Below are 16560 nucleotides of genomic sequence, written 5' to 3' on the forward strand. Positions count from 1 at the left end.
CATCCACACCCTCCCATAGCCCTACTCACCAGATTTCATGCATTCTGTCATTTATGTTATGGCCTATGGAGCCAAGTTAGTGTACCCAGATGTCCCTCAATGCAAGCTCATCCCCTAGGGTCTAGTTAGCCTATCTAGAGTCTCTCTCTTAAAGAAGGTCAACTCTCCCTCACTCTAACCATCTGCCAGTAGTTCTTTGGCTAAGGTTGGGGCCTGTTGCCTGTCTTCCCAGTTCTCTCCGGGGTTTTGTCTGCTGGAGTTTGCACGGGTCTTTTACTTGCTGACACCACTGCTGCAGGTTCATACACGCACGCCTTCTCATTCTCACCAGTTTATTGGTGTTAATTGGAGCTTTCACTCGTGAGGGCGAGGTGGTGCAGTGCCTGGGAAGAATACAGGCTGGAGATCATTTGAAGCCCAGATTTAATCCCGGGTCATCTGATGAGAGACTAATTGCTTAGCATTTCTGAGCCTCATTTACTTAAGGGTATAACCGTTCATATGTTACAGCTAATGAGAAGTACTAGTTACAAAAGTGCCCGGTTTTGTTCCTCTACATAAACCATGCTTAATAAAAGGTTGGTGTAAATACTGCTGAAGATGAGCATTTTCCATTCATTGTGGATCTTTTGCTTATTGAGTTTTTCTAAGTATTGCCCTAAAGATTTAAAACCATTTTGGCCTTATGACCTGGGCTTCCTGCTTTTGATCTAATTTTAATGTAAACAGAACCAGAAGCTTTCAGAGCTTGCTGAAAATGGTGGCCATTCTCAGTTGATGCTGCTGTGTCCCAAGCTTCAGTAAGGGGAGCAGGGCCAGGTTTGGGCACCAGCAGACTCCTTGGCTCCCAGGGTAACTGTGGCTATCACCCACTTCCTGAACACATGGGCTGACCATCTGAACAGCCGAGAGGTAACTGATGATGGGGCAGAGGGTTTCCTGGAGAGTCAGGGGTTCGGGGCCATTATCCAGTCTGAGTTGTGACTTTGACAACTCAGTTGTCATTGTTTTCTTAATCTTGAGCTTCAGTTTAATTAGGACAGATTTATTAGAAAGTTTAATTTTCTTTTGATTTGAAGTAATACATATGCTTTAAAGATTGATTTTTCAAAAAACTTGAAAAAATTAAAAGTGAGAAATCTTAATATTACCCAAACCATGTCGCCATTTTTCTAGATGTTCTGTGTGGATTTTTATTTTTAATTTAAAAATTTATTATTTTTGTTTATTTTATGTGTATGAGTGTATTGCTTGCATGTATGTAAGTGCAACCATGTTGTGCAATGCCCTTGGAGGTCAGAAGAAAGTGTTGGATCCCTTGGAACTGGAGTTATGGATGGTTGTTATGGTGGGTGCTGGGAATTGAACCCAGGTCCTCTCCAAGAGCAGCCCGTGCTCTCAACTGCTGAGCCCTTTGTCCAGCCCAAGAGTGCCATTTCAAAACAAGCTGACTAGCACCAGAGAGTCCCATTAAAACAATCTTACTTGAAACTGAGAGCTTATTTTAATTTGTTCTTTTTGATTTTTGGTAGCTTAGAAGATTTTTCATATATCTATACATCACATATATATTTTCTTGGGTAAATTGTGTATAAATGAAATGGATATTGTTGACACATTTAGCCCTTGAAATTTAAAAAGTTTTTTTTTTTGAGAATTTCACACATGAGTATTGTCTTTGTATTATTTCCACCCTGTCAGTCCCCCTCCACCTCCACCCATGTCTTCTCGCTCTACTCCTTCTCAATTTCTTGTCCTCTTTATTACTGTTACATATATGTCTATAGACATATATAGATCTAAAAAATATATAGACACACATATACTTATCTCTATATATAGATATATAAACATATATAGAGATATATACAAAATGCATGCACTAAATCCATTTAGTGGTGCTCCTGTGTACTTGTGATTAGGGCTGCCCACTTGGAATTAGATAACCTTTCACAGAGATAGTCCCTGGAGAAAACTGATTCTTCCTCCCACAGCATCCTTTGATTGTCTGTAGTCCTTCACCTTGAAGTGGGACCCTATGACATTTTCCCCATCCACCTTGGCATGTCACCTGGTTTTGTCACTATGCAGATCTCGTTAGACCACCGTACTGTGGAGATTTCACTGGTGCTGCTTCCCTGTCATGTCTAGAGTGCATTGTCTAGCAGCAGATGTCTCCTCTGACTCTTACAGTCTTTCTGCCCCCTCTTCCACTATATTCCCTTCTGTGAGCCTTAGGTGTGGAGGTTGCATTGTAGATTTATCACTTAAGGCTGGGTACCTCACAGATGCTTAATCTGTGTTTGATCAGTTGTGGAACTTTGAACTAATCTCCATCTGTTGTAAAAAAAAAATGCTTCTTTGGTGAGTGGTGAGAGGTACACTTGTCTGTATCTATAAGGATATGTATTTAGAGTATAGTAAGAAATTACATTGGTCTAGGGAAGTGACAGAGTATGTTTTTTCCTAGGGTCTAGGACCTCTCCAGCCATGTGTACATGGCTGTGTTTACAATACATGCATGAGTTCCTTTCCATTGAGTAGGCCTTAAGTTGAATTAAACAGCTGTTGATTACCCCAAGATAAAAGTGCCACCACTGCACCATTAGAGATATTTTGCTGTAACCCTTGAACTTTGATGTAGTTAGAGCCTTTCAAAGTGGCTTTGACTCCCGTGTTGACTACTGACTCTTTCTTTTGCTCGTGACTCAGGGTGTGAGCCATTCTAGCATAGGCAAACATTGCTGGTGCATGGATCTATCACTGCTTTTTAAATGATGCTCTTTATTTTATATATTATCATATATACTAATAATATATGTATTATATATTGTATTTCTGTATCATATTTCTATATCATTTCTATTTATGTGTTTATTGATTGTGATATGGGGGCTTGAACACAGGGCTTCACATGTTAGGCAAGTACCCTGTCACTTAGCTTCACTCCAATTCCTATTTTCTACCTCTTGGAAGTTACTTAATTAAAAATTTTAAACCATTATAGAAGCAATATGCTCGCTTTCCTTAAAACATTAGTAAATATGGAGAAATGAAAAAAAAAAGTAAACTCTCTTCCCAGTGCACTGTACTCAGTTACGTTAACACTGTGTACTTTTCCTTCTTGTATTTGAAAACTACTTTTAGGCCAGGCATGTTGGCACATGGCTTTAATCCCAGCATTTGGGAGGCAGAGGCAGGTGGATCTCTCTGAGGCCAGCCAGGTTATATAGCGAGCTCCAGACCAGCCAGGAGTAAATAGTAAGACACCCCATCACAAATACTCCCCCCCCCCCATAAAAAACCCCAAACCCATCAAACAAAAAAAGTTTTACGCAGCTGTGGGCTTTCCTCCCTTTGCAGCAGCATTGGAATGTAAGCATTACCCTGCTTTCTGAGATCCGAGAACTTGTGCTTTGGATACCAGATGTTGTCTATGTGTGTCTTTTTTCTTCTTCCCTCCTTGCAAGGTAAAAGCTGGGGTAGATCCTCTTGGCTCGTTTACACTGTGTGAAAACCAGCTCCTTTCACCTGTGCTCTCCTTAGGGGTCTGAGGACCAGGAGGCTGCCCTGATGGAAAAGGAAGCCCTTTTGGTTGAGCTACACTCGGAAAACCTCACTAAGAGCACCGAGAACCAAAGGCTGCTCCGGAGCATCAAGAAGGTCACCCAGGAGAAGAATGACCTGCAACAGGAGAAGCTGAGATTGGAGAGGGACCTGGAGGAAGCCCGCCAAGAGGGCAGCAGAGGGGCCCGCACCATCCATGTGAGTGCTGCCCCTTCTTCTGATGTGGTGGGTGCGGCTTTGGGGCTGGATCCTGTGATGGGTGTTACTGTTCAGAGGGAGATGGGCACTCTGTGCAGAAAACTTAAAAAATACCAAAAAGTCTAAAGATGTTGGGCCCATTTCTCGCTGGAAATGCCTTGGCCTTACTATTTGATACTCCTGGCCTCTGTGTTCTCCCCTCTCTTTCCCGTGTCCTCTCCCTCTCTTTCCCTGGTTGGTATCGAGTTGAAAATAGTTGGTGTCTTGCATCTTTCATACCAGTTGCTTACTCTTGCTATGCTGCTGGGCCATTAATGTCCTTTGGACACATTGTTTTGGTGTCAGTGTATTTTGTCACTTAGACACTCTTCAGTTTATTTAACTAGTCTTTTATTACAAAGCATTGAGTCTTTCACCTTTTAGTTTTTTGCTTTGTAACCTATGCTGCAGCAAGCATCCTTGTGCGTATTTATACACTCACTGTTTCTGACAGAGGTTTAATTACGAGTCCGAAAGCGGGAACATTTATAGACTATTTTATAGATATATTCAAACTGTTCTCTAATAAAATTGTACAGGTTTCTCTCTATCTGTTTTAAGACTGTACTTTATTCAACACTGAGTCTTAGCATGTAAAAATTCTAAATTTGGCACAGTTATTAAATTTCAATTATATCTAAACAAGTACTCAGCATGTTTTAATGAATCCCTCCTGAGAGCCATGTCCACATACACAGCCTTGGTGCATCAGGCAGGGCGGAGTCTGAGTCTGAGTGAACATGGGTTCTGGGTTATGAGTTACCTTTCTAGGCCTGAAGTGCATCAGTGTAGAGGAGAGCCCACAGTTACCACTGGGCATTCTCCAGGGATTCCAGGATGCACAGCTGTGATCCCGTGTGAGTACCGCATAGGGAGGTGAAGAAGAAACGTGTCATGGTAGAAGTTTAAATAAACACCTAGGGAACAGTAATGGAGGTTTAGAGAGAGAAGAAAATGTCAGCCTGCTTCCACCTTAGCAGAACGACTCTTCACGTTCTTGGTGTTACTGTCAGCCCAGGTACCCCTGGCTCTCTGTCCAGTCATAGGCTGACCACTGCTCTGTGCTTTTGGATCACTCACTTTGCCTTAGGCACCTTCCATATTGTACAGGATGAGGAATGGCCATAGTAAATGACGAGTGCTCTCCCTGATAGCTTTCATATGAGTACTTAGTAATTTCTTCCTTGGGTTGGGTATTTTGGCTGTTTAAATAATGCTACAATGAACATCTTTGAATGTAAAGATGTTTTGTCTTGAAATGCCCAGGATAGATTTTGAGGAATGAGATCACACGATGTAAATATTTTATATTGGTTAATTATGCTGCTGGGTTATTAGTCCAGATGAGTGTCCCAGTTTATGCTGCCACTAGAAATAGTATGGTCAATTTGTTGCATGCTGGTGGAGGATCTGTTTCCCAGATGTTTTCAATATTACCGAATATCCCACGTCTGGTCTAGATGCTGATGGGAAAGCCTGGTGTGACTTTTGAAGGCTTTGATTGTCTGTGGGGGAGGCAGTGTTAACGTGATAGAATGGAAACATCTAGTTTGGCATCCACAGCCAGTGAATATAACTTACATACTCAGAAAAGATCTGGTAGGATGGAACAGTCAGGTAGCCTTTCTGGAGGAGGTGACACTTGCATTGAACGAGAACGGTGGGTTGTGTGCTTTTGTTGGTAAATGAAAAGCCTGGATGCAGGGTCCTTTTATACAACTGCAGTTTCCATGGGCCATTTTGATATCCTTCACTGTTGGCTAATAGTGTTTTTTAGTTTAAAATAGTTCTGTTCCCACTACCATCATAAAGATGTTCATTCAATTGAATTTGGATGATAGGGATGGGGGAACATACACACCTATGTTAATATATTAGTATATAATGTGGTTTTTCCCCTTGTAACTTAACTCTTGGTATGCATGTGAAATCTCTATGTAACTACACCAAATGGATGTGCTGTAATATGTAGTTCCTGTAGTCCCAGCTGTCCTGGAACTTACTATGTAGACCAGGCTGGTCTTAAACCCATGGTGATCCTCTTGCCTCAACCTTCCTAGTTCTGAAATTAGAGATGTGACCACATGACTGGTTCTCGGCTGCTTTTTCCTACATCCCCTCACTCCAGTTCAAGTGCCGTGGGCCCCTTCTGCCAGGCCTGCTGGGATCACATCTTCCTAGTTGATTGCAGAGACGAGAGGAGGACACACACTGTGCTGCTCCTGCTGTCTTGTCAGTACAGCTCAACAGTGAGACTCTCAGACACCCATCTTAGGTCATGTGCTGTCTCTGTTGATAGGACTCAGTCTCTCTCTCTCTCTCTCTCTCTCTCTCTCTCTCTCTCTCTCTCTCTGTCTCTGTCTCTGTCTCTCTCTGTCTCTGTCTCTGTCTCTCTCTCTGATCATTGGCAGCCTCCTTCAGAGCTGCACATTTGGAGTGGGATGAGTAGGTGCCCAGAGAAAGCAGTGTTTTGTTGCAAGGCCCTAGGAAGACCAAAACAGCAGCTGTGCGCGTTCAGGGCTCAGTTCAGGTGTACTGGCTTGGGCCACACACCTTCCTGATACCTCGTCAGGACTGCTTCTACACATTGTCCATGCATGCTCTGACAAGGTGAGCTGGGCCATTTTCTTCTTTTTGCGAGGATATTGCTCCCATCACCATTTCTGCTTAGCTTCTGGTCAGAGCGTGGGAATCTGGCTGTGTCCCTCCTTAGCAGAGCCCTTCATTTCACGGCAGATTGTGGCGGTAGAGCCTGGGGCACCATGCAGGGTATGATTTGGCTGCATGGTGCTGGGATGAAAACACAGGTGGAGACGCCCCACCTTCTTAGCAGCTTGCTGCTCTTATTAGCCAGAGCGCCTCCTGCTCACCAGCTGCTGCTGGTGCTGCTTTGGACTGACACAGACAAAACCCTAGACCTCTTAGTGGCTTCTGCTTCTGTCCTGGCAAAGGAAAGGAATCCATTAATAATTCAGCAGCATTTGAGGGCCTTGTGCTAGGTGTGGGCACACTTCCTGAGCAGGGGTAGCTAGGAATATGCTGCCTCAGGAGCACGGGGGAGGGAAGTAGCTTGCAGACTGTAGAGGGCTCCCCACTATGACTCCTGGTTTATGTGGTGCTGGGGATGGAACCCAGGGCTTCATGCATGCCAGACAAGCACTGTATCAATTGAGCTACACCCTCAACAGCACGGTGTTTGTTTTTGGAGTCGGTTTTCATCAGTTATTTCATGCAGTTCTTTATCCTAGACATCACTGCCGGACTGGCCTTGGTGCACATTTCAAAGCCTCTTTCTGAGGACACTGCCTCAACTTTGGATCTCTCCTATGCCTCCTCAAACTTTGCTATGTCCCACAGGTAGAAAAAGAAAATATTGGTAAGAAAAATCTTACCAATTCTTTTTCTCCATCCACATTCAGGCAGCGGCTGAGTACCTTGCAGTTTATAAAGGGACTGGCCATTTTTCACATGTGGCTACAATCCCACTTTTGGGCCCAGAGAATGTTATTCTCATTTACAGGTGAATCTGAGCCTCGTGATCTGAATGGCTTGATCTCAGTCACCTAGAAAGTGACATGTGGGCGGCTTGGCTCTGATCTTGGGACTCTGGCTTCAGGCCTCTGCCTGCCTACTCTGCGGTGGCCCTGGCAAGCAGGGAAGAGCGCTGTGCTCGTGGTAGAAAGAATTGTTATGTTCTCAGCTTTCTGAAGACCAGGATAATGTGTTCTCAGGAAAACCAGCCCCAAGTATTTGGTTATTTGAAGCTTTAAAACATTTAATTTGTTCCTTTCTGTGTTTCACAAACACTTGTGGAGGTTTAAAGGAACTCACAAAATTAAATGAGATTAGGAATAAAGATAATGCTATCAGGAGCAAAGAAAAACAAAGGTGGCAAGGACCAGGGAACCACTGTGAGTGTGTTCAGCATGTTCTCATTCCCTCGAGGGGCTAAAGAGGGGGTCTTAAAATTGAGCTGGTAGCTCCCGTCACTAAGAGCAAAAAGGGAAATTGAGGTACAAGGCTTCCATAGGTGGTGAGATAAACACATTAAGATAAAAGGTTAGTTTCTGTTACCATCAAGACCAGAGGGAAAGATTGCTTCTGGTGAGGTTTTATAAATGGGACTGAGCAGTTTACAGATCTTCGACAATAGTGCATTCACTCAGAGCAGGTCTGCACAGGGCCAGATCGATACTGTCCAAGCCGGTGAGCTTGTAAGCACTGTGGTTTTCAGTTCCTGGGACTGGGTCTAGCTGTTTCCCATTGTTCTTGTCTCTTGGACAAGGGCTGCACAATCAGTTGGAAGTACTGCCACCCTCTTTAAAGATGACACTCGCTCCCCCCCCCCCCCCCCCTTACAAAAAAAAATAGCTGTTTCCGATTGTGTGTGAGTCTTGCGAAAAGGTGTACAACTGAGTGGGAAGTTCACCCCCCCATCTTTAAAGAAGCCCCCCCCCCCCCCCCCCCCCGCCTTAAGTCCACATGGAGGACAAGAAGCAGTCTCAGTGTGTGAGGCATTCCCTGAGTGCTGATGGTAAACCAACAGCTCTCTCTGGGATGTGATCAGGCCATCCTATGTCCGTGCCAGGAACATTCATGGCTGTTTCATTGTGTGGGGACAATGCCTCTGCTGGAAGCAGCCTGGACTGGAGACCAGTGTTTCTGACTGCCTGCACACGCGAAGCTGGGCCACGAGGGTCAGTTCTCATGTTGGTTTTAATCGTCTGCCATTGCAGAACTAGTGCCAGTTGACTCAGCGTGTGCTGTAATTTGCAGTTTGTTGATTCAAACACATTTATTGAGTATTTGCAATGCGCAGGCACTGTTATTAGGCTTTGGTGAATACAAGCTTGAACTTTTGCTTTGGGCATCTTGCAATGAGAAAGGCCAAAAAATGAGGCGACAGATGTGCCCTCTGTGTTGTGGTGTATACTTCCTTGCTACCAGAGGAACCGCATCCCTTCCAGGAAATTCAGGGGCCTTTATGAAGCAGCAAGAAACCCATATTCTAAATTCAGTGTCCTGACTGTGGCAGTTAAAGTGACCCCGGTAGTCTGTGATGGGGAAGTGGCATCGATCCTCACTGCCCTGCCCTCATGTCTCTGACTTAGATACATTGTTTGGCCTAGAGACTCAGGACTCCTTTTAGTCTGTGAGTTTGTGTGTCAGTGAGCGGTGGGTGTGTTTGGTAAAGGTTGTGAGAGATCTTTACTTCAGATTTACAGTCTCTGGCTCAGGTACACAATTTTGCTCTGAACAAGTGAGGGACAGGAGTGCGTTACTGTCTCTTTGTCCTTCTTTATAGCAATCTAGGTTGGACCTTGGCTGAGCTGTGGTCCCCAAGCTGTCAAGCAATGCTTGCATCTTACATGGGACCTGTCATCTCTTGCCTTGACAAGTGTGTGCTTCAGTACCTGGCCACTTAGCTCTGTGGGATGTATCTGTTGGTTATAGGCCAAAACTTGAACTAAAGTTGTTATCATCACCCAGCAGGCCAATCCTGTGTGCTTTACCAGGAATGGATTTAATTTTGGGACAGCTCAGCCTGAACCCTGCTAGTTCTCATGGCACTCAGTGATGGGAAGTCCCAGATGAGGTTGGGATGGTTTTACTACATCTCCTAGTGAGCCTCAGTCAAAACATGACATTTGGAGACAGTGTCAGATCAGACCATAGCCTGAGAGGGTGTGTTTTGCCTAGCCTCTCTCTTAAAAAAAAAAAAAAAAATTAGATGTGAGAAGTTCATGTTGGTATCTTGTAGCATAGTGCAGTGTTGGGAGTTCTGTCCTTGAAAGTCCTAGTTTCTGGGCTGGTGAGATGGCTCAAAGAGCAAAGGAACTTGCTCTGTAAGCCTGATGACCTGAGTTCTATCCTTAGAACCCATGTAAAGAAAGGAGAGGGCTGACTCCACAAAATTGACCTCTAACCTCCACACGCCCACTGTGGAACACGTGCACTCCAACCCCCGCCCCCACCACTGAATAAGTAAATTTCAAACCCCAGTTTCTTGTACAAGAACCTGAATGCTGAGATGTTGGAGTCACTGGATTGAGTCCTAGCCATTGGCTGTGAACTGCACCTTGCCTCTCTAAACCATGGTTTTTCTTTTCTTTTCTTTTCTTTTTTCTTTTCTTTTTCTTTTCATTATTATTATTATTTTTTTTCTTCAGACGGGATCTGTCCTGTAGCTGCAGCTGGCCTGGAACTCACTATGTACCACCAGGCTGGCCTTGAACTCACAGAGATCTACCTGTGTGCCACCACTCCTGGCAATGGCTGTTTCTTATCAGTATAACAGAAATTTTTGGTTGGAATTATGTGGGATAGGGTATGGCACTTTGCACAATGTCTCGCATGTGGTAAATGAACACTAAATGGAGAAATGTGGCATTTTTGTCATAGTGAAAACCAGTGCTGGACTTGGAGTTGAGCTTACCTTAGAGATGCTTAATCTAGAAGCCATTTACTTAACCTTCTCTGAACAAATGTTCATTCTTCTTTTTAAAATGGGATGGATTGGGTTGGAGAGATGGCTTAGCGGTTAAAAGCACTGACTGTGCTTGCAGAGTACCTGGGTATGATTCCCAAAACCCACATGGTAGCTAGCAGTCATCAGTAACTCTAGTTCCAGGGATCTGACACCCTCTTCTGGCCTCCATCGGCATTCTACAACATGGGTCCACTTATATGCATGCAGGCAAAACACTCATACACATAAAATTATTTAAAAATAAGTAAAGGGATAGTTGCATCTATTTTAGCATTAAACAGATGAGTGGTAAATTTTAAGGTGTGAGAAAAAGCCTGCTGTGATTCCTGTACTGAGAGCAGGTGCTCACTGTGGTTAGATTTCTTACCTCTTTCCTATTTTCCTGCTTTTGGTTGTGTGGCAGGTGCTGGTTCAGTACTTTGAATGACAAATCACACTGCCTGCTGGAGTCCCCTGGGCAGTGCTAAATGTGGTGTGCCCTTTTCCCACTCACCCAAGCTGCACATGTCTTCCTTGTCCACGCTGACCTCTTCTCTGAGGAGCATGCTTGTCTTTTCCTTTCCAGTTGACTGACCCCTCTAGGGAAGGGGTCAGAATGCCCTTGGTGGGAGACACTGGCACATCCCTGTGGCTCTTCTTGAGGCTGATGTTAAAGCTTCTTTAATAGGCTGTCCCCTCGGCTTTCGGATGCCATTGCTATAGTCTCCATGGGGCACCAATGGGGAGACTTTTTCTTATCCCTACCTATTGCATTACTGTGCCAGGCTCTGTCCTGGGCACTGAACGTAATAAACTGAATCAAATCAGACACAGTCTGAAGGCGTCTAGTGGAGAACTCTGATAGACATGCAGACAAGGTTGATACAGTGTGATCAGTGCTGATAGCAGGATGGACCAAATGTGGGAGTACAGAAAACAGACTTGTTCTGAGGGCTGAGGGTAGACGGGGAGGCTTGGCAGAGGGGGGTTGCCAGCTGTTGGAATACCTAGTTGGTGACCTCAGGGTGGGAGAACGGAGAAGTGCTTTCCTGGTAGAGGAATAGAGGGAAGGGGGCTGCTCTAGCCTAGCGGGGTGGGGGCGGGATGAGCCTGGCACCTGGGGAATGTGAGTGGGATAGAGGAGGGGCAGGAGTACATCCTCCATGCGTGGTTTTAGAGTGTGGTGTCCTCTCTGTCCTGTGCTGCCCAGCCAGGCCTTGGCACTGGCTCAGCTGAAGCTCCAGATCCCTTGTCCATTCTTCCCAGAGTGGTTTTTTGTTTTTGATTTTGTTTTTTGAGACAGGGTTAGCCCAAGCAGGCCTTGAACTCAACTGTGTAGCCCAAACTGAAACTTGAATGCCTGACCCTCCTGCCTCCGCCTCCTGAGTGCTGTGTGTGTCACCTCACCGTAACAATGGCGAGCGAGCGCCTCATAGAACCCCTTGCTCAAAACTCTGGCTGTCTACACAGTCATTGAAGCCCAGTCACTGTGCAGGACTGTCTCATTCCAGTGACTTCCACTGCTTTTTTAAGGATTTATTAATTTTTTTAATTCATGTGGCTCTATGTATATATGGCATACATGTGGAGGTACTTACAGAGGCCAGGAGAGAGCATTGGTTTCCCCTGGAGCTGCAGTTATAGCTGGTTGTGATCCTCCTGATGTGGGTACTGGGAACTGAGCCTGGGTCCTTAACCACTGAGTCATCTCCACAGTGGGGGCTCCAGCCCCCCTTTAAGATTATAAATTTTGTTTTTCAAATGAACTCTTATGGAAGGAAAACATGGAGGCAGAGCTTCACTGAGGTAAGTGGGGAAGGAGGTCCTACCTGGGCACTCCCCCTCCCTCCTGTGATTGGCTCCCACTCCACCCGAGTACCGTGAGGCTCCGTGGAGCACAGCTTACATGCCACATCTCATGCTGATTCTGGAAATTCTCCTCACATCACTGAATGCCTATACCTCATTAAGATTTTGAAGAAATTTCCTTTGTATGTTTAAAAGCAAGTGCTGAGCATTCTGACAAGCCTTCTCCCAGAAAAACCTGATAAGGTTAAAGTGTGATGGATGAGAACCCGCTCGTTCTCCATCTGGTCAGAGATAAAGCACACTGACTGCGTGGAGGTGTGAGGGCCTGCCTTTTCATTTCTAATGTGATTCTAAGATTTGAGGGATATTTTCGTTTTCAAATAATCCACTTTAAAAACCAACCCATCTGCTTTGAGAGAGCCGTGATATGCAAAGACTGATCTTATGCTGTGTCGGTCAGAGACACCTAAGTATGTTAAACGAAGATTGGCCTGTTAGTGTAGAAATTCAGAGCACCAATAGGTGTCAGCCTGCAAATCTTGCATGCGGCTGGCATTCACTGGACAAGGTAGAGTGGGTGTAGGATTGGGGTCTCCAAGCTTTCTTTCAGTCCTTTGTTCATAAGCAAATAAAGCAGGTGCACCCAGGAGAGCTTTGCAGATTTCTTACAAAGGTGACTTTTTGTATGAAAAGCAATACAGATTTCAGTGCTCTGTACCATGCCTGCCAAATCAGTTCTGGAGGAACGTGTAGCCCAGGAACGTGTAGTTACATTATTTGTCTAGCTAGCCAGGTTTGGGTAGTCTTAATCCTAGGGCTTCTTGGGTTCAGTTTGAAAACCACTGGTGTGAGCCAGGTGTGGCGGCGTGCCCTGGAATTACAGGGTGTGGGAGATTGTGGCAGGAGGATCAGGAGTTCAAGGCCACCCTCAGCTACATGATGAGTTCAAGGCCAGCCTGGAATTCATGAGACCTTGTTTCAGCAAACCAAACCAACAAGAACAGCTCACTGCTGTGGTGAAAAGACTGGCTTAGTTGTATGTGTCTCACACATAATTGTATAGATTTCATGGAATTCACCATAATATTTATATACATCAATCATCTATTGATCATGTCTGTTCACCCTTCTATCCTGTTCTCTCCACCCCCCAGCATCCTTCCTATTCCTGAGGAATCCCCGCTCTACTTTCAGGCTACTTTGAGCTGTTTCTGCATATGTGAGCATGTGGTAGCTGTCTTACTGTGTGTGGTTTATTTTGTAAGACATGATGTTCTACAGTTCCATGACAGGATTTAATTCTTTATGACAGAATAATACTGTATTGTGCATGCACACAAGCACATGCATACGGATACACATGTGCACACATGCACGTCTACATACCATATTTTCTTTGTGCATTCACTTGTGGGTGGGCACTTAGGCTGGCTCTGTGTCTTAGCTGCTCTGAATAGTGCTACAGTAAACACGGACTAGCAGACATCTCTCTTGTACGCTCACTCCATTTTCCCAGGAGTTAGATAGTTGGATCAGTTTTATTTTCAGTTTTTTGTTTTTGAGGAACCTTCATTTTGTTTTCTGTAGTGACTGTCCTGATTTACATGCCCACCAGCAGCATGTAAAGGTTCCTTTTCTCCATACCCTCACGGACATTTATTATTTTATTTTTATTTTTATTTTTGGCAGTAGTCGTGCTAACTGTAGTGTGATGGTATCACGCAGTTTTTCTTAAGATTTTATTGTTTTTAAATTATGTGGTAGTATGTATCTGTGGGGATGTGCACATGAGTGCAAGTTCCCACAGAGGCCAGAAAGTGGCTTTGGAACCCCTGAAACTGGAGCTAAGAGTGGTTGTGAGCTGCCTGATGTGGGTGCTGGGAACTGAACTTGAGTCCTCTGCAGGAGTTCATAACTACTGAACCATCTTTTCAGCTCCTCATTATAGTTTTGATTTGCATTTCCTGATAGCTAATGATATTGAACATTTTCCCCATATTTATTGGCCATTTGTATTCCTTTTGAGAACCATCTACTTAGAACATTTTTTATTATTTTCTTTTATTATTATTTAAAAAAATACTTTGTTATTTTATTTTATGTGTATCATATATTGCCTGCATGTATGTAAGTGCACTATGTGTGCAATGCCCGCAGAGGACATTTGGCCATTGGATCCCCTGGAACTGGAGTTATAGACAGTTGTTAGCTGCCATGTGGGTGCTGGGATTCGAACCTGGGTCTTCTGCAAGAATAGTCACTCTTAACTGCTGTACCACCTCTCCGGCCTCAATTATCATTATTTAAAAAAAATTATTGAATTTTTGTGGATTTCATACATCTTAATCATACTTACCCTCCTCCCCTATCTGTCCCCCCCCCAATATCCTGCCCACAGTACTTCATACATTTTTCATATATGTTAAGGCCTATCAGGTCAAGTTTGTGTACCCAGATGTCCCTCTGTGTGAGTTCATCCACTGATGCCTGTTGAGCCTGTCTAGTGTCACTCACTTAAAAAGATCAGTTCTCTCTCATCCAGCAGTGATCAGCTGCCAGTAGTTCCTTGCCACAGTTGTGGCTTCCTGCCCATTTCCCAAGTTTAGAACATTTTTTAATTGGAACACTTGGGTTTTCTAAGTTTTTTGAGTTCTTCATGTATTCTGGGTTTCAACTCTGTCAGATGAATGGCTGATAAGTGTTCTCCCCCTGTTCTGTAGATTGTCTCTTTACTCTGTTGGCAGTTTCCTGCTTGATATAATCCCACTTACCAGTGTTTGTTCCCAGTGCATTTGACTTTTCTGTTTGGTTCCATTGGTCTGTCTGCTTTTTATGATAGTAGCATGCTATTTTTCAGTATGGTGTCCGGCGTGGGTTATCATATGCAGCCTTAATTATACTGGTGTATAACCTTCAACCTAATGATCAACTTGTGAGCCTATACCTAATTTGTTCAGGCCTTTCATTGAGGGATGTTGACTTTAAAAATTTTTTTTTTATTTTTTGGTCTTTTCAAGACACAGTCTCCCCATAGCCCCAGCTGGCCTGGAACTCACTATGTAGACCAGGCTGGCCTTGAACTCTCAAGATCTGCCTGCCTCTGCCTCCTGAATGCTAGGATTAAGGCATGCACCATCATGCCCATCTGGGATGTTGAATTTTTGTCAAATTCTTCAGTATCTATTGACATCATTGTGATTTTTGTCCTTTGCTCTATTTATGTCAGGTATCGATTCTAATGATTTGCATTGAACCATCTTTACATCCCTGGAATTAAGCTAAATCCTGGTGCATGAACTTGATCAGCTGTTGAATTTGTTCCTTAGTATTTTGTTAATGATTTTTGCTTCAGGGAAATTGGTCTATTGTTTTGTGTTGGGTCCTAGTCAAGTAACAGACCTATACTCTAGTCATTACCCTGGTAATGGACTAAAGCTGGCTTCGTAGAATCTGATGGGGTTCTTTCCTTTTCAATTTTATGGAATAGTTTGAGAAGCATTAATTTTGGTAAAATTTAGTAGTGAATCCATTTGGTCCTGAGCTTTTCTTTGTAGGGAGACTTTTATTACTGATTCAGTCTCATTACTTGTTATTGGGCTGCTTTAGTTTTTTTTTTTTCACCACTGAACTGACTCAACTGAAGCAACTCCAAGAGGAGAGGTTGCTTTGCCCAGGAGTTCTGGAGTATCAGTCCACCTGGGGAAGGCACGGTGACCAGAGTAGGTCTGTCTATTCCCACATGGCTTGCTCACATCTTGACAGATCAGGAAGCAGCTGAGGCTGATCCCAGAAACCCCCATCATTGCCAAGGCCTTTTCTGGTACCCTGTTCTGCTGATAGGCTATAGTACCTAGGGTTCCCACAACCTCCTAGAACAGTGCCAGTGGCTGGTGACTGTTTTCAAACACATGAGCCTGTGACAGACATCTCATACTCAAACCATAGCACAGTCTATTCAGGCTTTTTATGTCTTTCTGGTTCAATTTTGGTAGGTTTTGTATATACAGAAATTTGCTCATTTCTTAGGTTATTTTTATTTTATTTTATTTATTTTTTAATTTTTTTTTAGCTGTTATTACAGATTGTCTTATTTTGTTAAAGACATCTCAAAGAGGTAGAACAAGAAACTGAGATACACAAATGACAGCAGCTGAAGAATACTATTCTTTTTTAAAAAAATATTTTACTTATTATTTTTATGTGTATGAATGTTATGCCTGCATGTAGGTAAGTGCATCCGTGTGGTGAAATGCCCTGGGAAGAACAGAAGAGGCTGTCAGATCCCCTGGAACTGGAGTTGCAGACAGTTGTTAGCTGCCACATGGGTGCTGGGATGTGAACCCGGGTCTTCCGCAAGAACAGTTAGTGTTCTTAACTGCTGAGCCATCTCTCTAGCCCCCAGAATACCTTTCTTTAAAAAAAAAAACTTTTTATTGATTGTGTGTGTGTGTGTGTGTGTGTGTGTGTGTGTGTGTGTG

General features: G+C 43.9%; 1 protein-coding gene across 7 annotated transcripts in view; it reads left to right on the top strand.

Annotated features, from left to right (window-relative positions):
* Positions 1-16560, top strand: part of Cdk5rap2 (CDK5 regulatory subunit associated protein 2) — a 209865-nt gene that overhangs the window by 59069 nt on the left and 134236 nt on the right. For all 7 annotated transcript variants that reach the window (XM_029563710.1, XM_029563713.1, XM_029563711.1 and 4 more), the window contains one exon: positions 3547-3765. In XM_029563710.1, the coding sequence (XP_029419570.1) occupies positions 3547-3765 (219 nt within the window). The remainder of the gene's footprint in view (positions 1-3546; positions 3766-16560) is intronic.

The sequence above is a fragment of the Nannospalax galili genome, unplaced genomic scaffold, assembly GCF_000622305.1.
Source record: "Nannospalax galili isolate Female #2095 unplaced genomic scaffold, S.galili_v1.0 scaffold34, whole genome shotgun sequence".
Classification (NCBI taxonomy): domain Eukaryota; kingdom Metazoa; phylum Chordata; class Mammalia; order Rodentia; family Spalacidae; genus Nannospalax; species Nannospalax galili.